At 41.1% G+C, this 19,467-nt stretch overlaps 1 protein-coding gene and 1 pseudogene across 1 annotated transcript; both read right to left on the bottom strand.

Annotated features, from left to right (window-relative positions):
- Positions 1-2,106: 2,106 nt before the first annotated feature.
- LOC148734706 (uncharacterized) lies at positions 2,107-2,841 on the bottom strand. Its single transcript, XM_088752818.1, has one exon. The coding sequence runs from the start codon at positions 2,839-2,841 to the stop codon at positions 2,107-2,109; it is 735 nt and encodes a 244-aa protein (XP_088608944.1).
- A 9,284-nt stretch (positions 2,842-12,125) lies between these two features.
- On the bottom strand, positions 12,126-13,615 carry LOC148734705 (52 kDa repressor of the inhibitor of the protein kinase-like; annotated as a pseudogene).
- Positions 13,616-19,467: the final 5,852 nt, after the last annotated feature.

Genomic DNA, 19,467 nt, shown 5'->3' with positions numbered 1-19,467 from the left:
TTTACGGTCTTCCCTCTCTACGAGATCATTAACCCTTACAGGCTTAGACGTGTATTTCGTTTAAAACAGCGGTATAAGAAACATTGTACAGGTGTAAGATCGGACTCGGACGCGGCGTAAACAGATAATGCGTAATTGATATTAGATAGAACTATTATATTAAAGAGATGGTGTATTTCTGATCGATTGTACCCTCTTTACGCAGCGTTCTAAGGATATCTAGGGATTTGTTAGCTTTAAAAAGTTTGTTCTTCCCGTGCACTGAAAATTTGCTTACGAAGTCGCAAAAAGCGGAAGAAGACAATCAAAACAAAAAAAATTAGATACATATGATGTACGATCCTCGCAGTAGATAGCGCTATTTAAGCAATAGCGAAAATCAGACCTGAAAAAAAATTCAGGCTTGTACGGGAATCGAACCACTGACCTCTGCGATACTAGTGCAGCGCTCTACCAATTGAGCTAACAAGCCAACTGGGAGCAGGCCGTTAAGTTGATTCGTAATAAACCAGTGAAAGTGATAAATCAGATACAATGAAATATATGAAGTTCATATATTTTGAACTGCGGTATTAGATAGATATGATGTACGATCCTCGCAGTAGATAGCGCTATTTAAGCAATAGCGAAAATCAGACCTGAAAAAAATCAGGCCTGTACGGGATTCGAACCACTGACCTCTGCGATACTAGTGCAGCGCTCTACCAATTGAGCTAACAAGCCAACTGGGAGCAGGCCGTGAAGTTGGTAGAGCGCTGCACTAGTATCGCAGAGGTCAGTGGTTCGAATCTCGTACAGGCCCGATTTTTTTCAGGTCTGATTTTCGCTATTGCTTAAATAGCGCTATCTACTGCGAGGATCGTATATCATATGTATCTAATACCGCAGTTCAAAATATATGAACTTCATATATTTCATTGTATCTGATTTATCACTTTCACGGGTTTATTACGAATCAACTTAACGGCCTGCTCCCAGTTGGCTTGTTAGCTCAATTGGTAGAGCGCTGCACTAGTATCGCAGAGGTCAGTGGTTCTAATCCCGTACAGGCCTGATTTTTTTCAGGTCTGATTTTCGCTATTGCTTAAATAGCGCTATCTACTGCGAGGATCGTAAATCATATGTATCTAATACCGCAGTTCAAAATATATGAACTTCATATATTTCATTGTATCTGAAAAAAATTAGATAAAACGACCCATTAAGGCGCTTACGTTTACGTGTTCTAAATCGCAAATAAAAGTAATCACAATGGCCAATCAAGTCGTATTATACATTTCAGGGAGCCACTGAAGACAGTGAACGCATGATAATGGTCTTGTATCTGATCGGTTGAGAGCAAGTGATTGACACTCCTTTGCACTAATTTCAATTTGCCTGGCTAACAGTAATTGAACAGCCGTATGGTTCAAAATATGCAACTCTTAACTTTGTTAGGGTATGCTAAGCATTCAAGAATCTGGTTGCACTTCCATATTCTATATCTCTTAGAAAGATGTTTTTCGTCTTGTCAAGAGCGTGAGACAAAGAAAAAAATTCTGTTTCCGCATGAGGAATCGATCATCAGACCTTCTGATTACGCGCTCTGATGCTCTACCACTGAACCACACAGACTTTATGTTGAGCAAGGCCCATTCCGAAGTTCATGCGTGACACGCCTCCTGCGGCTAGAATCAGCAATGTCGATAGCTTCATGACGTGGTATGGCATGAATCTATCGACGCGCTCGTGACAAGACGAAAAGATCTCACTATATTTCTTTACCGAGCTCAAAGCTTACCGTCTTTCTCATTCTCTACATCTCTTGTTTGGAATTTAAATCTTCTCGGTTTAACTCTGGTTCTATTATGTGTCGTGACGTCGCCCATAGAAACACTCCTTTCCAGATTTTGCGCAGCCAAAAAGGGAGGGGACTCCTAGGGACTAAGTCTTTTTTTGACTGACTTAATTACGTAATATTATTTTAGAGCTGGAGTGGGAAATTTCGAAACCAAGTATACCCAGGAGTATACAGCTGATTCGAGAAAAAAGGACAAGAGTGCATGAGACAATCTCGAAATGTAATCTGGGTATCTGGTAATCAATGAATTGGGATAGATAAAAAGATTAAATAAATTCATCAAACCTACGATGCCTCGTCATTACAGTGACTTTTCTCAGGCTTCCCAGAAATCCTTTACTCGCACATACTCTCACAAGTCTGTCTGGTCCAGGATACGTTTGCTCAATTCGTCCTACTTTCCAATCTCTTCTAGTAGCATTAGGGTCAATAAGAACAACAACATCTCCGACTTGAATGTTTTCCACATGGAAGAACCATTTTGGTCTCGATCCAATATGCGGTAAATACTCTCGCATCCACCGTTGCCAAACGTGTCTCGTAAGCTCTTGGACTCTTCGCCAACGCTTCCTTAGGTTAAAAGGTGTGCTGTCTACACTCTCGGGTACAAAATTGCCTCCCATCTGTCCGATCAGAAAGTGGTTTGGAGTCAACACTAAGTTGTCATTTGGGTCATCACTCACAGTTGTGAGAGTTCTCGAGCTGAGTAGGCTTTTTACTCCAACAAAAATCGTCTCCAGCTCCTCATCACTTACTTTTTCATCACTGAGTACCGCAGCTATCGCGCGTTTAGCTGACTTTATCATTGACTCGAAGACTCCGCCAAAATGCAGTCCATCAGGTGGATTCCATTTCCATGTTACACCTTTGTTGGAAGTCGTGCGTTGCACCTTGTCTTGGTCAATTGCCGTGACTAAGTCCTTTAATTCATTCGACGCTCCAACAAAGTTTGTTTCATTATCACTCAACATCTGCTGAGGCCATTCCTTTCTCCCATCCATCCGTACAAACGCATTAAGAAATGCATCAGTATCTAAGGACGACGCCAACTCTAGATGGCAGCAATGGGTCAGTAGACAGGGGAATAAACACAAATATTGCTTTGCTCGTACTCTACCACGTCCTTGCCTGGTGAAGTAGGGTCCACCAAATTCAACTGCACAATTTTAAATGGCCTGGATGTTTGCTGTAGTCTGATTCTTGGTAAAGGTGCCATTTGCTGACAGGCTGGCCTTCATCAAAATCGCTTCGCACACTCCCGACACTCTCTCACGACCCTTTTAACTTGTTCGCGTGCATGGAACACGAAATACTTCTCCCGCAGGTGATTGTGGGTAAGTTAAGTCCCATCCGATGACCTTCTGATTCATGATAGTACTTAGCTATCAGTCCGGTGACTTGATTTCCTTTTGGCAAAATGATTGGACATTTCACTTCATAGGGAAGATCATCTGCATTTTGTAATCTTGTTTTCGATCTCAAAATTCCATTAAGCAATACTGGATTCAGTGGTGCCAGTGTACTTTGTCTTGGGATCTGCTTGTTTTTTCTCAGCGCCTCCATTTCTGCTCCATACTTTTTAGTCTGCACTTCCCTGACAACGGCTTCTTCGACATCTGAAAGTACCAATGGCGTAAGCTCGCCCTTCAATCTCTGATCGGCTGGTCTCCTACAGTTTGCATTAAATCGGTGTACCCAGGCTCTCTCTTACTAGAGACAAGCCAAATTCCAGTTCTCCTTTCCTTTTTACCCGAAACCATTTTGAATACCTCGAGGGGTTTAACCGCCAAACACCTTCCTCTCTAGCATTTTCACCGTCAACATTCTCTCCACCTTCCTTACATACATACATACATACATACATACATACATACATACATACATACATACTTCATTGAGACTCCCTTCAACAGGGCTTTTCTGTCACAATGTTAACTAACTTATTTACTGTAATTTAATTAACATCAATTGTATTTAAAATCATTCAAAGTATATCCAAATTTACTACATATAGAACATATTGTTAAAAAGTTTCCGCTTAAAAATATCAATATCTTTAGTACTCCTAATGTTGTCAGGTAGACCATTCCATTCCCGTGGGCGCGAAAATAGAATGCCCTTTGTCCCATCGACAATCTACATCGGGGGATCACAAAATCATTACATCCCCTTGTGTTCCTATTGTGAACTGCTGAACGCTTAACAAAATATTTACGTAAATAGTCTGGAGCTAAACCATTTACACCTTTATATGCTAAAACTAAATCATTAAATAAAACCTTTTCTGTAACATCTAACCATCTAAGAGATCTCCGCCCCTGAGATATATGGTCAAATTTCCTTGAACTTAATACAACTCTGGCAGCAAAATTTTGTACCAACTGTAGTTTGTGTAGATTACGCTTAGATGTGTTCCCCCACACTGAGGAACAATAAAATAATTTACTAAAAACAAAGCTATTTATAAGTAATAAAAGTATTTTCTTATCTAAAAGGTGCTTAATTCTTCTTATCTTTGCTAACTGGTTCATGCAACTAGAGGCTGTTTTAGTAATATGTACATCATAGTTAAGATATTGATCAACATATAGCCCGAGGTCCTTAGCAAACGAAACTGGTGAGATAGTCTTGCCCAGCAGAGTTAAGGAGATATGAGGTAGTCTCTTAAGAAGTTGTTCTGAGCCAACAACCACCAATTTTGTCTTCTCGGGATTTATGAGTAAAGAATTCTCTGCACACTATCTACTTATGTTCCTAAGATCGTGATTTACGGCGACTATAGCACTTGATGAGTCTGATAAGGGAAATTTAAAATGCAATTGACAATCATCAACATACGCAGCGGCTTGACTGTGGGTAATAGCACTGATTAAATCATTAATGTAGACAGTAAAAAGCACAGAACCCAAGATTGACCCCTGAGGTACTCCGTTTGTTAAAGGTAACAATTCTGAGACTGAATCTTCATATCGTACTCTCTGATATCTACTGGATAGATAGCTACTAAACCAAGAAGCTGCAGAAGTGTTGAGACCCAGTTTCCGTAGTTTTCTTAATAACAGATTATGATTAAGGCTGTCAAAAGCTTTTGACATATCAAGCAGTACTAATAATGACGCTGCTTTTTCATCAATTGCTTTCAAAATGTTATCTGTAACATCTACGAGGGCAGTTTCTGTCGAATACATTTTCCTGTTGCCCCTTTGATAATTTGACAGTTTATCATATTTTGTCAAAAATTCCACAAACTGCTTGTGTGCCAGTCTCTCAATTACTTTCAATAGGATGGGTAACAATGAAATCGGCCTGTTGTTGGCTGGTTCTTTTGGGTTCCCTTCTTTGGGTACAGTTATAACCTCAGCAATTTTCCATACTTTAGGAAACGCAGCCACATTAAACGAGTTATTCACCAGTCTGGAAATCACAGGTGCAATGCTCTCACAACTGTCTTTCAGGACTCGCGCAGAGATTTTATCATATCCTGGTGCTTTGTCACAGTGGTAGCTAAACTCTTAATGACAGACTTTACATCAATTTCTTTTACCTCTTGAAACTCAAATTCTTCTGTTTCAGCATGGAGGCCTGTGCCAATACCTTCTTCCCTAAGACCACAATCTTTATCCTCATCCAAACCGTGTTCTCTTGTTATCAGGTTCGCTTTTTTTGCAGTAAGTTCTCCTACTGAAGTAAAATACTTATTAAATTGTTTGCCAAAGTCTCATGGTCCTCAAATGTGCCTGGACGTTTAGCAATACCCCGAGACATACATCGATTTAAGATCTTCCAAGTGGCATTTGCATTACCTCTGCTGTTAGCTATTTCGTTTCTTACATAGATTTTTTCAGCAAGCCTCAGTTCGCGTTTCACTTCTTGTCGGAAGAAACGATATCCGTTCCAGCATAGTTTATCATTTGTCTGAATGGCTTTCTTATGCCAAAGGTCCCTGGTCTTCATAAGCTGCTTAATTTCTGGTTTTACAAACGGATTAGAGCGGGACTTGATCTTTACACGTCTGATGGGCGCGCGCTGATCTGACACGTCCATGAAGAGAGAATTGAATGTTTCCACTTGGGAATCAATGTCATTAAAGAAGTATACCATGTGCCACGGAACAAGAGAGAGATCTTCGCAAAAGCTATCAGGTGACGTATTTGGCTTTGGCTTTAGGGCGATTTATCCTTAATCTAACTTCAACTAAGTTGTGATCACTTATTGAGGACATAATGACTGAGCAAGATTCTGCTAGGTTAGGATCAGTAATCATAATGACGTCAATTAGCGAGCGTTTTGTTTCTGTAATTCTAGTCGGTTCCTTGACTAGTTGTGTCAAGTTGAAACTAGCAGCAAGGTCTTTCAAAGTTCGACTATCCGCTGTATCATCGAGAATGTTACAATTTAAGTCACCCAGAATGATAATGTCATAGCTAAGCAGTAAAATATTCAGGAGACTTCTTGACAAACTATCGCTGAAGGCTGATGTGGTGCTTGGTGGTCTATAAACAGTGCAAATAAGAATAGATTTGCACTGTCGCACTTGAACCTTTATCCAGAGCTGTTGAAAATTTTCATCGCTAATTCCCGTGGGGTCTTTTAGAATAGTCGCTTTGAATGTGTCTCTGATGTATACTGCAAGGCCGCCACCAGATTTATGTTCTCCCCGATCTTGGCGGAAAAACACAAATCCAGGAATCTGCATAGCTTGATTATCAACCGTTGAGTCAAGCCAAGTCTCTGATATAGTAAATATATCAAAGCCATGTTCTTCGATGGTATGTTGTAAAAGAAGAAAATGCTCGCGAGACTTCAACGAACGGATATTCAAATGAGCAATCTTGATGCTCGAATTTGCATGTCGGCCGTCCACGGACGCAATACTCCTTTTTACAGTTCCCGGCGCCATGTTGAATGTGTAGCCGCGCAAACATGATAGCGAGGTTAGTGTTGAGTCGCGTTGAGAGTTCTAGTGATTGTGCAGGTGCTTTGTCCTTTTCATCGAGATATTTCGACAATGAACGATACTTTCCCTACGCAGGATATTCCTCCTTCTTCTTCGAAAAGAAGAGGGAGACACTGTGCCGCTTTTGGCTGTGCTAATAGCTATTATGACACAACAGGCAATCCAACAGGTCTGCATTTCTTCTCGTTTCCGAATGACGTCCAGCAGCGAATTAGATGGTGCAATCTCGTGAAGCGCCAGCGTGGAAAGGACGGATTCTTCATCACAAAGTCAACTTTTTTGTGCTCGGAACATTTTAAAAAAGAAGACATGCGAAAAACGTTGGCAGGTCGCTGGAAATTGGTGAAAGGTTTGTAATGTTTGTACGGTTATTTTGTTGCTTGGATACCGAAAGAAAATGCCTGCTTTGATTTTCGGTATTGTAGTGTTTATGCTGGGATATTTTTCTCCTTATTAAAAAGGTGACATTTATATTTATTTTTGCACTGTGGTCTTATATGATATCTGTGAACTGAATGTAAAATTATAAAATTATAATGTAAAATTCGCCCTAATGTACCTTTTGTTGTTGTGGTTTTTGCATTCTAACCTCTTGGCATTTCCTTCCAAAAAGAACTGGTAAGACTTGAGTTTCTTGTAGTTAGTTCCCTTTAGAACGATATGACGATACTTGCGCGTGGATACCACAACGTAATCCTATAACTGAATAAAGTTCATTTCAGGTAAATTTCTTAGATCTGTCGACCATCCCAGTGCCAAAATCCTTCTCATCGTCGAATCGTATATGAACTCCTCGTTGCTTGGTCCACTACTTCCAGTGTCGTCGCTATTCGCAGCTGATGGCAAAATCTCTCGCATAAGCAATGCGTAGACTTTTGACATCAAATCAGCCTTCGTCCCACCTGGCGACTCTGAATGGGATCGCAAAATAATGCGTAAATCCTTGGCTGTAAGCCTTTGGATATCACCGAGTGACACGATTTCCTGGTCTTTATATTTTAAAACCATTTCGGTGGAACGATTGCAAAGAAGAACGTGAAATCGCACTACAGAGGCTACTCTAACACTGCTATCAGCTGTTTTGAATCTTCCGCAACTCAACACTAACCTCGCTATCATGTTTGCGCGGTTACACATTCAATATGGCGCCGGGAACTGTAAAAAGGGCTATTGAATAATTTTCTTTGGTATCTTGTCCAGACCGAGAATTTTGCTTTTGCTTTGAATTTGGGCCGGGATGTGGGTGAACATCGCCACTAAGAATGATCTGTATTATCACCGGGTTAAAACTTTGACTCCCATTAGAAGAGTAGAGTAAACTTCGTCGAAGAAATTTCCTCTTACTCGTGCACATGGCGACCTTGGTTCCCGATGCAAACATGCTTGAAACTCCATATTTCAAAATTCCTTAGCTTAAAACGATGCATTCCGGGTCAAAGTCCTCTACAGAGTCAGCAGAAATGATCTTAGGATTGTTAGCGCAGTTTGAGAGCCCGCAGATAAGAAAACAAGAGTATAAATACAGAATAAACACAGAGCTCAGGACGACGTGACCGCTCATTTTGCACGATCCTATTACAATTCCTTGATAGTTGCATAGCTACAAGTCTCCTTCGCTGAAACTTCCTTTCCTCTTTTTAACTTAAGACCCCCTCTTCAAAGGTTGGTAGATCGAATTTGCACTCTGGCCACTCTTCTTTTGCCTTCTTCAAGAACTCAGGCCCATTCCACCACTGACCTGTGCTTGCTGAATCTTTAACTGTCAGGCCCCTTGTCCCATAGACAGCTGGGTTTGCGTTAGTCGCTACATAGCGCCATTGACTAGGGGCTGAACACTCGTGGATCTCGCCGACACGATGAGCTATGAATGGCTTGTACTCTCTGCTTTGACCTTGGATCCAATATCCCACATTCTTACTGTCCACCCAGTATGTCACCTCGTCTATGGAGATCTTGAGGGCTGAGCAAATTTGCATTGTTAGTCGTGTACCAATCAACGCACCTAGTAGCTCCAGTCTGGGGATACTAACAGCTTTCAATGGTGCAAGCTTGGACTTAGATGCAATAAATCGAACAGTAACATCATCATTTTCATAGACAATGACGTGCGTAGACTGCAGCTACATATGCGCTCTCGGAGGCATCTGTGAATGTATGGATACTCAACTCCACTACCTTAGCTACGGGGCCTTTTAAACATCTTGGGATTTGCACTAGTTTAAGGTCATTCAACTCTCGAAACCACTTAATCCACTCTTGCCGATGGTGTTTCGGCAACAAATCACCCCATGCCCCTGCTTCTAGCCGTGCTTTCTGCATCAACAACTTCGATCTCATTATGTAAGGCGACAAGAAACCTAGTGGGTCGTACAAGGTAGCTGTATTTTTTAAGACATTTCATTTGGTGAATTCAAATCCATCAAATTGCAAAGAGTGCCGGAAAAAGAAGTTGTCCTCTGTTGTGCTCCACAGCATACCAAGGGTCTTGGTAGTCGGCAACTCTCTCTTCTCTAAATCGATCTCAAAAGCTCTGTCTTCTTCCGTTATGTCAGCAATCGCATTAACGTCGTTCGATACTCACTTGCGGATGTGAAATTCAGCCCTGTCGCCTAATTCGGTCAGTTGCTTCCTCGTTTCTTTAGCCTCCCCTACAGTGGGTGTTGAAAGCATGAGGTTATCCATGTGGCAATGTTCCAAAACTGCTCTAGCTCCCAATAAAATTCTGCATGTTTTTGCCAAACGTACTGAACACCGAATGGGAAATAACAACCTCCGAAAATGAATCTCTGAAATTCAAACACCCTGGGTGAATCATCACAGTCTAATTTCCTATAGAGAAACCTGTGCCGTGGCCTGTCAACTGGTCTGAGACTTAGTTGATGGTACATTTGTGTCACGTCACCAACTAAAGCAAATGGCTCTTTCCTGAACTTCACTAAAATGTCCACAATGTCACTTTGCAACTTAGGACCTGGTTACGATTCAGTGTTTAAACTCTTTCCATCTTTCTGAGCCGAGCCATCGAATACAATCCGAACTTTGGTTGTGGACTTCTCTGGGTGAACCACTGGGAAGTGTGGAAGGAACCATTCTGGGGCTGGTTTTGGCTCCATCTCAGGAACTTCTCGGATGTATCCCTTCCTGAGGTAGTCATCAATCGTTGATTGATACGCATGAGCGAGGCTCTTATCCTGAATCAACTTCTTTTCGACTGAGCGAAGGCGCTTTTAGCCATCTGTCAGTTTGATTGCAATTGTGGTCTGTCCTGTTTCCAAGGCACAGCAACCTCATATCTCTCTCCAATGAATCTCATGGACTCGTTGACCTTGTTGACCCCTAGCCTCTCACCCGGAGTCAGCTGTCGATCTACTCGAGGGGTAATGCCAATAGCCTCAAGGTTCCAAAATTGTTTCATCAGATTGTTAAGCTCCCCGTCATCACCGTATGACTTCTGCATCAGATGGGTGTGAAAAAATCCTGTGCTACATGACTCGTGTTGCTCACACACATCGATGGCACCAATGGCTGTCCACCCTAGTGGACACAGTCTTGCACTTGGCTCACCATCGCCTCCACGAACTTCCTTCATAGGAAATAGCAAATTGTAATAATCTGAACCAATGAGCATGTCGATTTTGCTTCTCTTCCCATTTAAGGAGGGGAATGTTCTTCATATGTTTCCACTGATCTCTTATCCCTAACCAGTTAGTCGGTTTCATGCCACCACAAATAATTTGCGATGTGTTCGCAACGATCACAGTATTTACTCGACAATCCAAACTCTCTAGTCCAATCTCCATAATGGCTGACATTAAATCAACCTTCTGATTATTTGCAACCTTAATAGTAACTCTCTGTTTTGGACCTTCCAAACCTAGCTCTTCCACCCCTTCTTCGTTTACATAGGTGGTATCACTACCCTCATCTCAAAAGCAATTAACTTGCAAACGCTTGGCTCCATGTTTCAGAAAAACTGGGACGGTGCAAAGGGCGATTCTTCACTGTTCGTTTTCCTTTACTGTTTCATACGTCCTAGACTCGTTCCAATAGACATTAGATGCATTGCAAGAATCAGTATTCCCCTCCATGGAACCTGGCAGACTTTTGCTTCGATGAAGTATCTGGTGGTGATGCTCCTTGCACCCATGCACACCGCACTCCTTACTCCAACGACATCCCTCGCCTTACTCCAACGACATCCTTTGCCCAGGTGCCCTTTTCCTAAGAAACGATAACAAAGGCCTAGCTTCTTCGCTGTCTCTCACTTCTTTTTACTTTCCGTTCCTTTAAACACCTCGCACTTCCAAATTGGGTGTTTCTGGTTACACACCTTGCAAGGGCGGTCACATTTATCTCCAGTCGCGAAATACAACCGGGCCATTTGACATTCTTACCACTTGCACTGGAAACACCATTCTTTATCTCTGATGCTTGAATTTGGTATTCTGCTTCTTCGGCGACCCACTCCCGCAATTCCTCAAAAGACTCCAGCTTTCCCTTTTCTTTAAGCCATCTATAGTAGAGGCTAAGCAAAGATTGGGGAACTTTTTTCCAACACAATACAAAGTTCCGCCTTCAAGATGTGAGGTGTGTTTGTTTTCCTTTAAAGTAACCACTGTCCTTTCCACTAGATCAGCAAATCTTTCCAACTCTCGAGGGTTCTCAGCGTTCAAAGGTTTCATCCTTCTCAACTCATCAATATGCGCCTGAGCCTGTCGTTGGTTTCCTCCATACTTTCGATTCAATCTCGCTTTTGCTGCTTTATAAGCCTCTGACGAATAGCTTAAACCTCTCACCGTAGCTGCTTCACCTTCCAAACAACCTTCCAGCCGCAACATTTTAAATTCTGGTGACAACGAAGTCTCACCAACGCAATTCGAGAACGCTGCCCACCGAGCAGAATATTTCATCTTGTCGCCCGAAAACTTAGGAATTCGAATCCGCTCGAGTTGTTTGTTTGGGTCGGCCACGTGACTATCCTTCGCACTCATGTCATCCGATTTCCCGCCTTTGCTCTGAATAGTAATTCCTTCGCTCCCTTTGTCCACTCCTTTCGCTAAAAGCAACCAAGCTCCTCTTGTTTCGCTGTGGACACGGTCCACTTTGTCGTCGGCTTCTTGATCCATTGATGCTACATTCGTAATCTTTTACTTTCTTTGTACAAGGTTTGAAGGTTCTCCAATAATTCCAGCAATTCGTCTCGTCGCCTTTCGATGTCATTCAGTCTTTCCACAATTCTTTCTTTATTCGGTGCTTCCAGCGACAATTCCACGGCTAACTCGTTCAAATATTTCGTAAGACCTGATTTAAGCGACCGCTTATCCTATCTTAATTTCTCCAGAGTTTCCATACTTCCAACGAAGCAAGTTTGTTTGCTCAATTTCGATGTTCCACACGCGGCCAAGTTTCACTCTTGCAAATTCCAACCCTTCCAACTCTAAGGCATCCAAAATCTCCCCTAAAAATAACGGTAATCCGGCTAGCTCTCGATCCGGCTCGAAGGACCAAATGTTAAATCCAATATTAACCAACACAACGAAATTTAATTACTGTAAAATCCTTGTAACATCATCGATTCGAAAGCGTTCTCCTGAAAACTTTTTTACCTGAAAAGCCACACGGGACAAAGCCACCGCCAGGCAGTTCCCGGATGGTCACAACAGTGGTCATTGTGTTGCGAAGCCAAGTATGGATCCTCCGAATACGAGAAAATGACCTTTCCGCCTCCGTGCTCCCCATAGGCAACACGGCGAGAATTTTTAGAAGTTCCCTCACATTTGGAAAAAAGATGTTGTCTGCGTGTTTCGCTAATGGTGAGGAGACCGAGATGGATTCATAATCGGATGCTTCCTGTCGCTTCCACAGTTCACTTTCGAAAGATGACGGCAATGACATCAGATGGCCCCACTTCTCATGCAGTACTTGCGCAAGTTCTACTGTGGCCTCCTCAGACATAGACGCGATTACTTGAAGAATAGGAGCACAGAGTTCATAATGTGCCCTCTTTTCCTTGCTGAAGCGACTTTTGAGTTCTGAGCAGATACGTCAAGGAATGGTATTGCCACCATTCGTTTCCAGTACTGTGCAGCTGACTCTGCTAGGTAGTTTTCTCGATTTCTTTGTCTACTGCAAATACGTGGACGTTCTTCAGACCCTCCCACCAGTTCTGATAGACTAAGAGCTTTTTGGTACATGCGTTGAAACCACGCGTCAATCGCATTGCGTATCTCTGTATAGCACTTGATAATTCCTTCAATTTTCTGTAAACCAAAGTATACCTCGACAAGCCTTCCTTGCAGAGCGGTGACGAGTGCTCGCATCGGCTCTAGCATCACTTTAGCACAAACAGAGCTGAAAATATGTCCAAAGCTTATCATACTATGTCGCAGTCCATTTGCCATCGTCTTAGTTTTGACATCCCAGCTCCGGTCTTCGTTGTTTGGATAAAACCGGACGTCATCATTTGTGAGTACACATGTTTCATTAAGTGTGATGACAATGTATTCGTACAAATCAAAAATTTTTTCAAATGTGGAGTGTCCCTCGATCCACCTCGTCTTGCACAAATCTTTCAGCTTGCGCTTCGTTTTCTCTGGGGAAAGGGCGTCAATTACGGTCGTTAAGAATTTCTATCGCTTTGGTGAGTTGTCAGAAAAACGGAACAATTCATGGCAAGATTCCATCATGTTCTGAATTGAATTTATTTTGCAAGCATGGCATGTAACAAGGTTGATCGAATGAAGGCAGCGACCTTGATACTCTGCATCAGGTGCATTCTTGGCTAGCTCAGCTTGAACTCCCTTTTTATCTGAACTCATTGACGCAGTTGTGTCATATGCTTGACCACGGCAATTTCTAATGTCAATTGCATGCTTCTGTAAGCTGTTTCTGATTGCAGTAGCAATAGCTGAACCATTCGTTCTTGTTAGATCACACATGTCTTTCAGAACCTCGCGCTTTATTGGGTTGGATGGGTCAGCAATGAGGTCAAGCAAGCGGTGACACATTGACAACACTTCACGACCCTGAGAAGTCATTTCGTCGGCAATTAATGAGAAGTGGGGATTCTTCTCAAGTCATTTTCTAAAATTTTCAGGAGTCGTGTCAGCAATAACTCCAATTACTTCATTTTGGACAGTTTTGCTCGTATACCGTACATTTTCTGGTCCCGAAATGAGATGTTCCTTAAGTACAGGGTTGCTCTCTGCCAGGAGACGAAGGATAGCGATAAAATTACTTTCATTCGATGCTGGAGATTCTGCAAACTGCACTTAATCATCTCGGTGCCCGCGCAAAGCAATTTGCTGCTTTGTGCACAACAGCACGGCATCTACGATGTAAGGCAATATTGCTGTATTTGCTTAGGCATTTCTGGGCAATTGTATTAATGTGCGTGTCAATCCGTCTTTCAATGTTTACCAGTTGGGCTCTCGCACAAGCAGCACGGTCTAAAGATCTCTTGTGGTATTCATTGGTTTCGTGGCTATCGAGTTTCTCTTTAGATTTGTTATAGTTTCTGAATGGAGTTTTCACAAAGGCCATTAATGCATCTTTCTCTCCGTCTGTTAAGAAGGCACGACACACACCAGCCGCCTTTTAATTCATCGTGAGTGCTATAGGCTAGCCATCTGCGTTGATCAAGCCATCTTGTTTGGAACGTTATTTGTTTTCTGGCTTTCAGCCGTTGAGTGTCAAGAGCAGAGGAAGCTGCTGGCTGCCAACAGTTGTCAAGAAACTGTATTTTCTCGGCGTTAACCATAAGGACGAACAACCACGGGCCTAGCTTGGTACCCTGTGGTACGCCGGCGGGGACTGGGCCCCATTCGGAAAAACACTCTGATGCAAGTTTAATCCGCTGGGATCTGTCCGATTAAAAATCTTTTCTTCTCTTCAGACATGATCTTCTTTTTATTAAAGATACTGAAGTTAGTTTCTGGGTTAACTAGTGTGTTACAAACACATTTATCAAGGAAACAAGGTGGTGGGCCACCCTGAGCCAGGCTTACAGCAACAATCTGTCCACAAGACTGGAAATAACCATTTTGTACATTCTATCTGGCTTCTATCAGCAATAATAGCATAACCAAAGTAAAGCGCGCGCTCTGATTGGTCAATTTAGCGTCCCCCATTTGCCCATGGGTGTACGCTGCTGCCGTGAGGAAATGCAAAGACTATTTTTACGCGCGCGCGCTTGTTTTTTCTGGTCGCGTAAGATTTGTTAAATAAACGGGAACTCTTTAGCTACAATGTATCAATGTTATGTTATAAAACAAATGGTAAACACAACAGCGTACACTATTGAGTTATGGATGCACTTGGGAGGTTTGCTAAGCACTCAAGAAGCTAGAGTCGCTCTCGGCTATCGCCTCGAGCGACTGTTACGCTTCTTTCGTGCTTAGCAACCTCCCGCGTGCATCCATAACTCAATAGTGTACGCTGTGGTGTTTACCATTTGTTAAAAAGGACATACCCCATGACTAATATGGCTTGCACCCTGAATTCTTTGCTCATTGCCCCTCTTTCTTTACCATCCTCATCAATGAAGTGGACTTTTAGACATTTTTCAGAGCTTATTCGCTTTGATTCGCGTTCTCATAGGCTTAGGCGTCTTGTGAAATTAGAGCCCTCTTTATCGCTGTAAAGAATTGGCTGGAGTTGTTAGAATTCAAAGTCACGTGTCACGAGAATAATCCCTTTTAATACGCGTAACGAAATATCCTCCCGTCACTTCAATGAGTACGTGTGAATATACGTTTGAAAAGTCTTCAACGGCCAAGATTGTTTAATGATGGACTACAGATAGAACAATCATTTTAGAACGGAAAACATTTCGCTTGGTATGCACTAACCTATCAAAATGGTGTTCATTAAGGCTGGACAAGGGTTTTAGTCGATACTGTTCTCGAGCGAAACCTAAAGCTTCAATAATCATAATAATGATAACAGTAATTAAAAATCATAATAATGATAATAGTAATTAAAAATCATAATAATGATAATAGTATTAAAAAATCATAATAATGATAATAGTAACAATAATAAACTGATGATATATTTTTAAATCACATCAACAACATTAAAAAAAAATATTAAGATAAATAGTTTTATTAAATTTTAAAAATATGTACTTAAGTTACAGAAAAAATTCAAGTAAGAGTTAGGCTTTATAGATAATTAAGAATCGTTTGAAAAATACAGCCACTGTGTCAATAACGATTTCCCAATTACATTCCTTGCGGCTAAGATGCTATCAGAAACTCTTGCAGGGAGTATGGTATTTTAAATCAAGTCATGAAATTTGAAAATTATCCGTCTCTAGTATTAAAAGAAACAATTTAAAATAAAAAATCTCGTTTTCTTAAAAAACAAATATTAATTCGGCCAAGCTCTAATATTTTCGATCTGTAAATAATAATGATAATTGCAATGATACAGGATTTCTATAGCGCCGCGTGTACTGCAAATCCTGTGGTACTGTACAAATATTAAATAGTTTCCAGCATAAACTTATCAAATTCTTACATAATTTACAATATGGAAAAGAAAACTCTAAATAAGTAAAGTATTAAAAGAAAATAACAATCCTTATCATAAACAACATTAAAAGCTATAGTTATCAATTCGCTACGGTATGATTTCTAGCTTACGGCTGAAGTGACCTTGCGAGCCATGTTGTAGATCAAGTCTACCTTGATTTATTATTTTTCCTCCATCCTCCTCTCAGGTTACATGTAAGCGTCACTAGTTTAAGATTAACATCACAGCTACGTTAAGTAATTCTTAAAAATTACGTCTTTGTCATAGATTTAAAACTACAATACCAGTTCCTTAATGATCATTTGGCAAGGACTATAAAGTTTTGGTGCTATATACGAGAATGCCCTCTCCCCATACGTTTTAAGTTTGCATCAAGGCTGCACCCATAGCCCTTAGTTTGCTGATCGTAAAGTCCTATTTGGAATGTATGGCACTAACAGCTCCCTTAGTATGATGGCGCTAGGTCATTAATTGACTTAAAGGTAATAACAAAATTTTAAAGTAAATTCTTCCGGTACGGCTGCCAATCATTGGAAATTTTGTTTCATCGTCGTTGAGAAGTAGTTTACCATTGGTCATCCAGTTACGTGTACCATAGTGCTGAATAGCAGTGACAGCGTCAGATTTCTGGGTGCTTTTGTTTGGTCTAAAAGTCATATATAGATACGTGTCGTCAGCGTAGCACTGAATCACAGGAAGGTGCACTTTGATAACATCAAACAATTTGATTGCATCATTTGGGAAGGAGTTCAAAGTGGTAGGTCTTTCGCCAAATGTATGCACTGGTCTCCTTTTGAGAAGGAAAAAATTCACGATTCAAGCGCTCAAAATCCAAACCTAACAATGGAGAAAACCCTGACTTTTCAAGTAGTTTTAGAGAGACGGCGTTGAAAATGATTAATGAATCACTAACCCCAATCAGGAGTTAGTTTTGCTTTATAGCGCCATACTGAACTGAGGCTGGGAAGCTTAAAAAGTGTAATACACGTGACGCTAACCCCATTTAAACAGAGATTCCTTATTGAAAACATTAAAACTTCGCGAATATCGTTCGCACTGAAACAATAACAGCCAGTAAGGGGCCGACCATTTAACTTTGAGGGGGGGTGGGTGATTTCTGGTCATTAAGAAATGTTTTTCTAGCAATCTGCTGTGCAGGATATTTTTTACGGTTTTTTGGTACATTTTTTCTGTTACATTTGGGCTGCATGCAATTTTTTTCTTCCAACAAGCGCTTACAGGAAATATTTTTCAAAATCACCCACGACCTCCCCCCCTCAAAAGTTAACTGGTCAGCCCCTAAACAGTTTATCAACAGTTTGCTTTCCAAACAAACGGCTAGCCTTTTATCTTGAAAATCAGTTCATCCCAGTCAGCTTAAAGCCGGCATTACCAAGCGAAGTGAGAAATGACTTTTGCACGTGCAACCGGGATCAATTTGATGGTGCCATCGGCTCCTCATTTAAGTGCATCTTGCTGTATAGCTAGGGTAAACGAAACACTTCTTCCTTAACAGTCTGGTAAAAACAGAAATTCCTCATTGCGGAATAGATGTGCCTTCATGACGAAAGCGGATGATTTGCAAGAAGCTCAGCACAATGTCACGTACATATTGATGAAAAATAAATGTATAAGTAGCAATGGAATAGTCATCTGGCATTAATTTGGTACCGAAGCGTCGTAAGCGGAACTTCGATAAGCAGGAAGATCTTGTCAAAGACTTTTGCTGCTTGTTAGTCTAGAGAAATGAGGACCAAGATGCTTTCAAATTCTACCTTGGAACAACTTGGCAGAGGAAATGCTTCGGCAAACCTAACGGAAACTGCTGAGATCGCAGACGACCAAGAATGTTTGTGGAGAGACGGAAGACAACCGAACTGAAGTAATTTTCAAAGCCATGGCTTACTTTATCATCCATCTCGTTATCACTTACAAAAAGTTGCGAAAATCCGTCAACTGTGTATTCCTCTCACTATCATGCTCATCAGAATCGTCAAGATCGTTTCGGGATCAGATTCTTGGAAAGTTAACAATCCTAGGCTGCTGGGAAACATTCTCTGTAAAAACGAGTCACTTTCTTTCCGATGTTTCTCTAATTGTCTCAATCGATCGAAAGCTTGGTTATATCTGGTTGTCACAGGAAAACGTGTCAGGGAATGTTCGAGCCAAAAGGGGCCATACGCTTCCTTTTGCCGTGATAAAGAGGAAGTCATATTGATTCGCGTACTTTGGTTATCTTGTTATTCTTATAGAATCAGTTTAGTCGACACGAAGAATTCATCTCTAAAGGATTGTAAATTAAATTAAAGTGATTAAAATTTTCTAGAAATTGAACCGGAATGAAGAAAGTAACCTGATGCTAAGATGAAAATTTTGAATAAATTTCTTTCCAGCATCTGTCATCCGGGAGATTTGTTTGGGACATTGGTGAAGGCCATTTTGTCTAATAGAAAACAACGCGAGACATTTGATCTGCCAATTTTCTCTATCTGTCAAAACAATGAGTTGGATGCAGTAATTAACCGTCATGTCTAGATCCATTTGTTTCTGAATTCGGTTAACGGAACAAGGATTTGCAACGTGCACATCCCTGCTGGATTCGTTTCATATTCGCCTCAGGCGCTGCAAGCTATATAATGATTGATAGCAATTGTCGCACGAGGAAAATACAAATGTTTGGTATAACATGGTCCCTTCTTTGCTTTAAGTCTTTTTCTGTTTGTGTTTTAAGATCGTTTGTTTTCTTCTAGCTCTCCTCTTAAATGTTCTGCGTTGGTCTCTTGAGTGCTTGGGTTCATGCATGACAGTTGTGTATCAACTAAGACCGATGATAAATTCCCGCAAGTTTTTTACGCTGGCCACTTAAAAAAGTGGCGCTTACAATGGCCCTATGCGACCGACTTTTTGCTATTATTGCTTTTTGTCTAAACCTTGCTAGAATTGTTAAATCAAGAGACGCACAGCTGTAGGACACCCAGCAAGACATTTTTTAAAACCACTTACGTCTGCTTTTTTAGGTTATTTTTTCAACCCATATTCAAACTCAAACTTCGAGAGCAAAAAAAAATTATATACATATATATATATACAAACATGTGTAAATAAAAGAAAGCAATTGAGCATAACTTGTAGT

This window comes from Stylophora pistillata, chromosome 3, assembly GCF_964205215.1.
Source record: "Stylophora pistillata chromosome 3, jaStyPist1.2, whole genome shotgun sequence".
Taxonomy (NCBI): domain Eukaryota; kingdom Metazoa; phylum Cnidaria; class Anthozoa; order Scleractinia; family Pocilloporidae; genus Stylophora; species Stylophora pistillata.
Note: the sequence above shows the minus strand (reverse complement) of the source record. Positions and strands in the feature narration are given on the sequence as shown.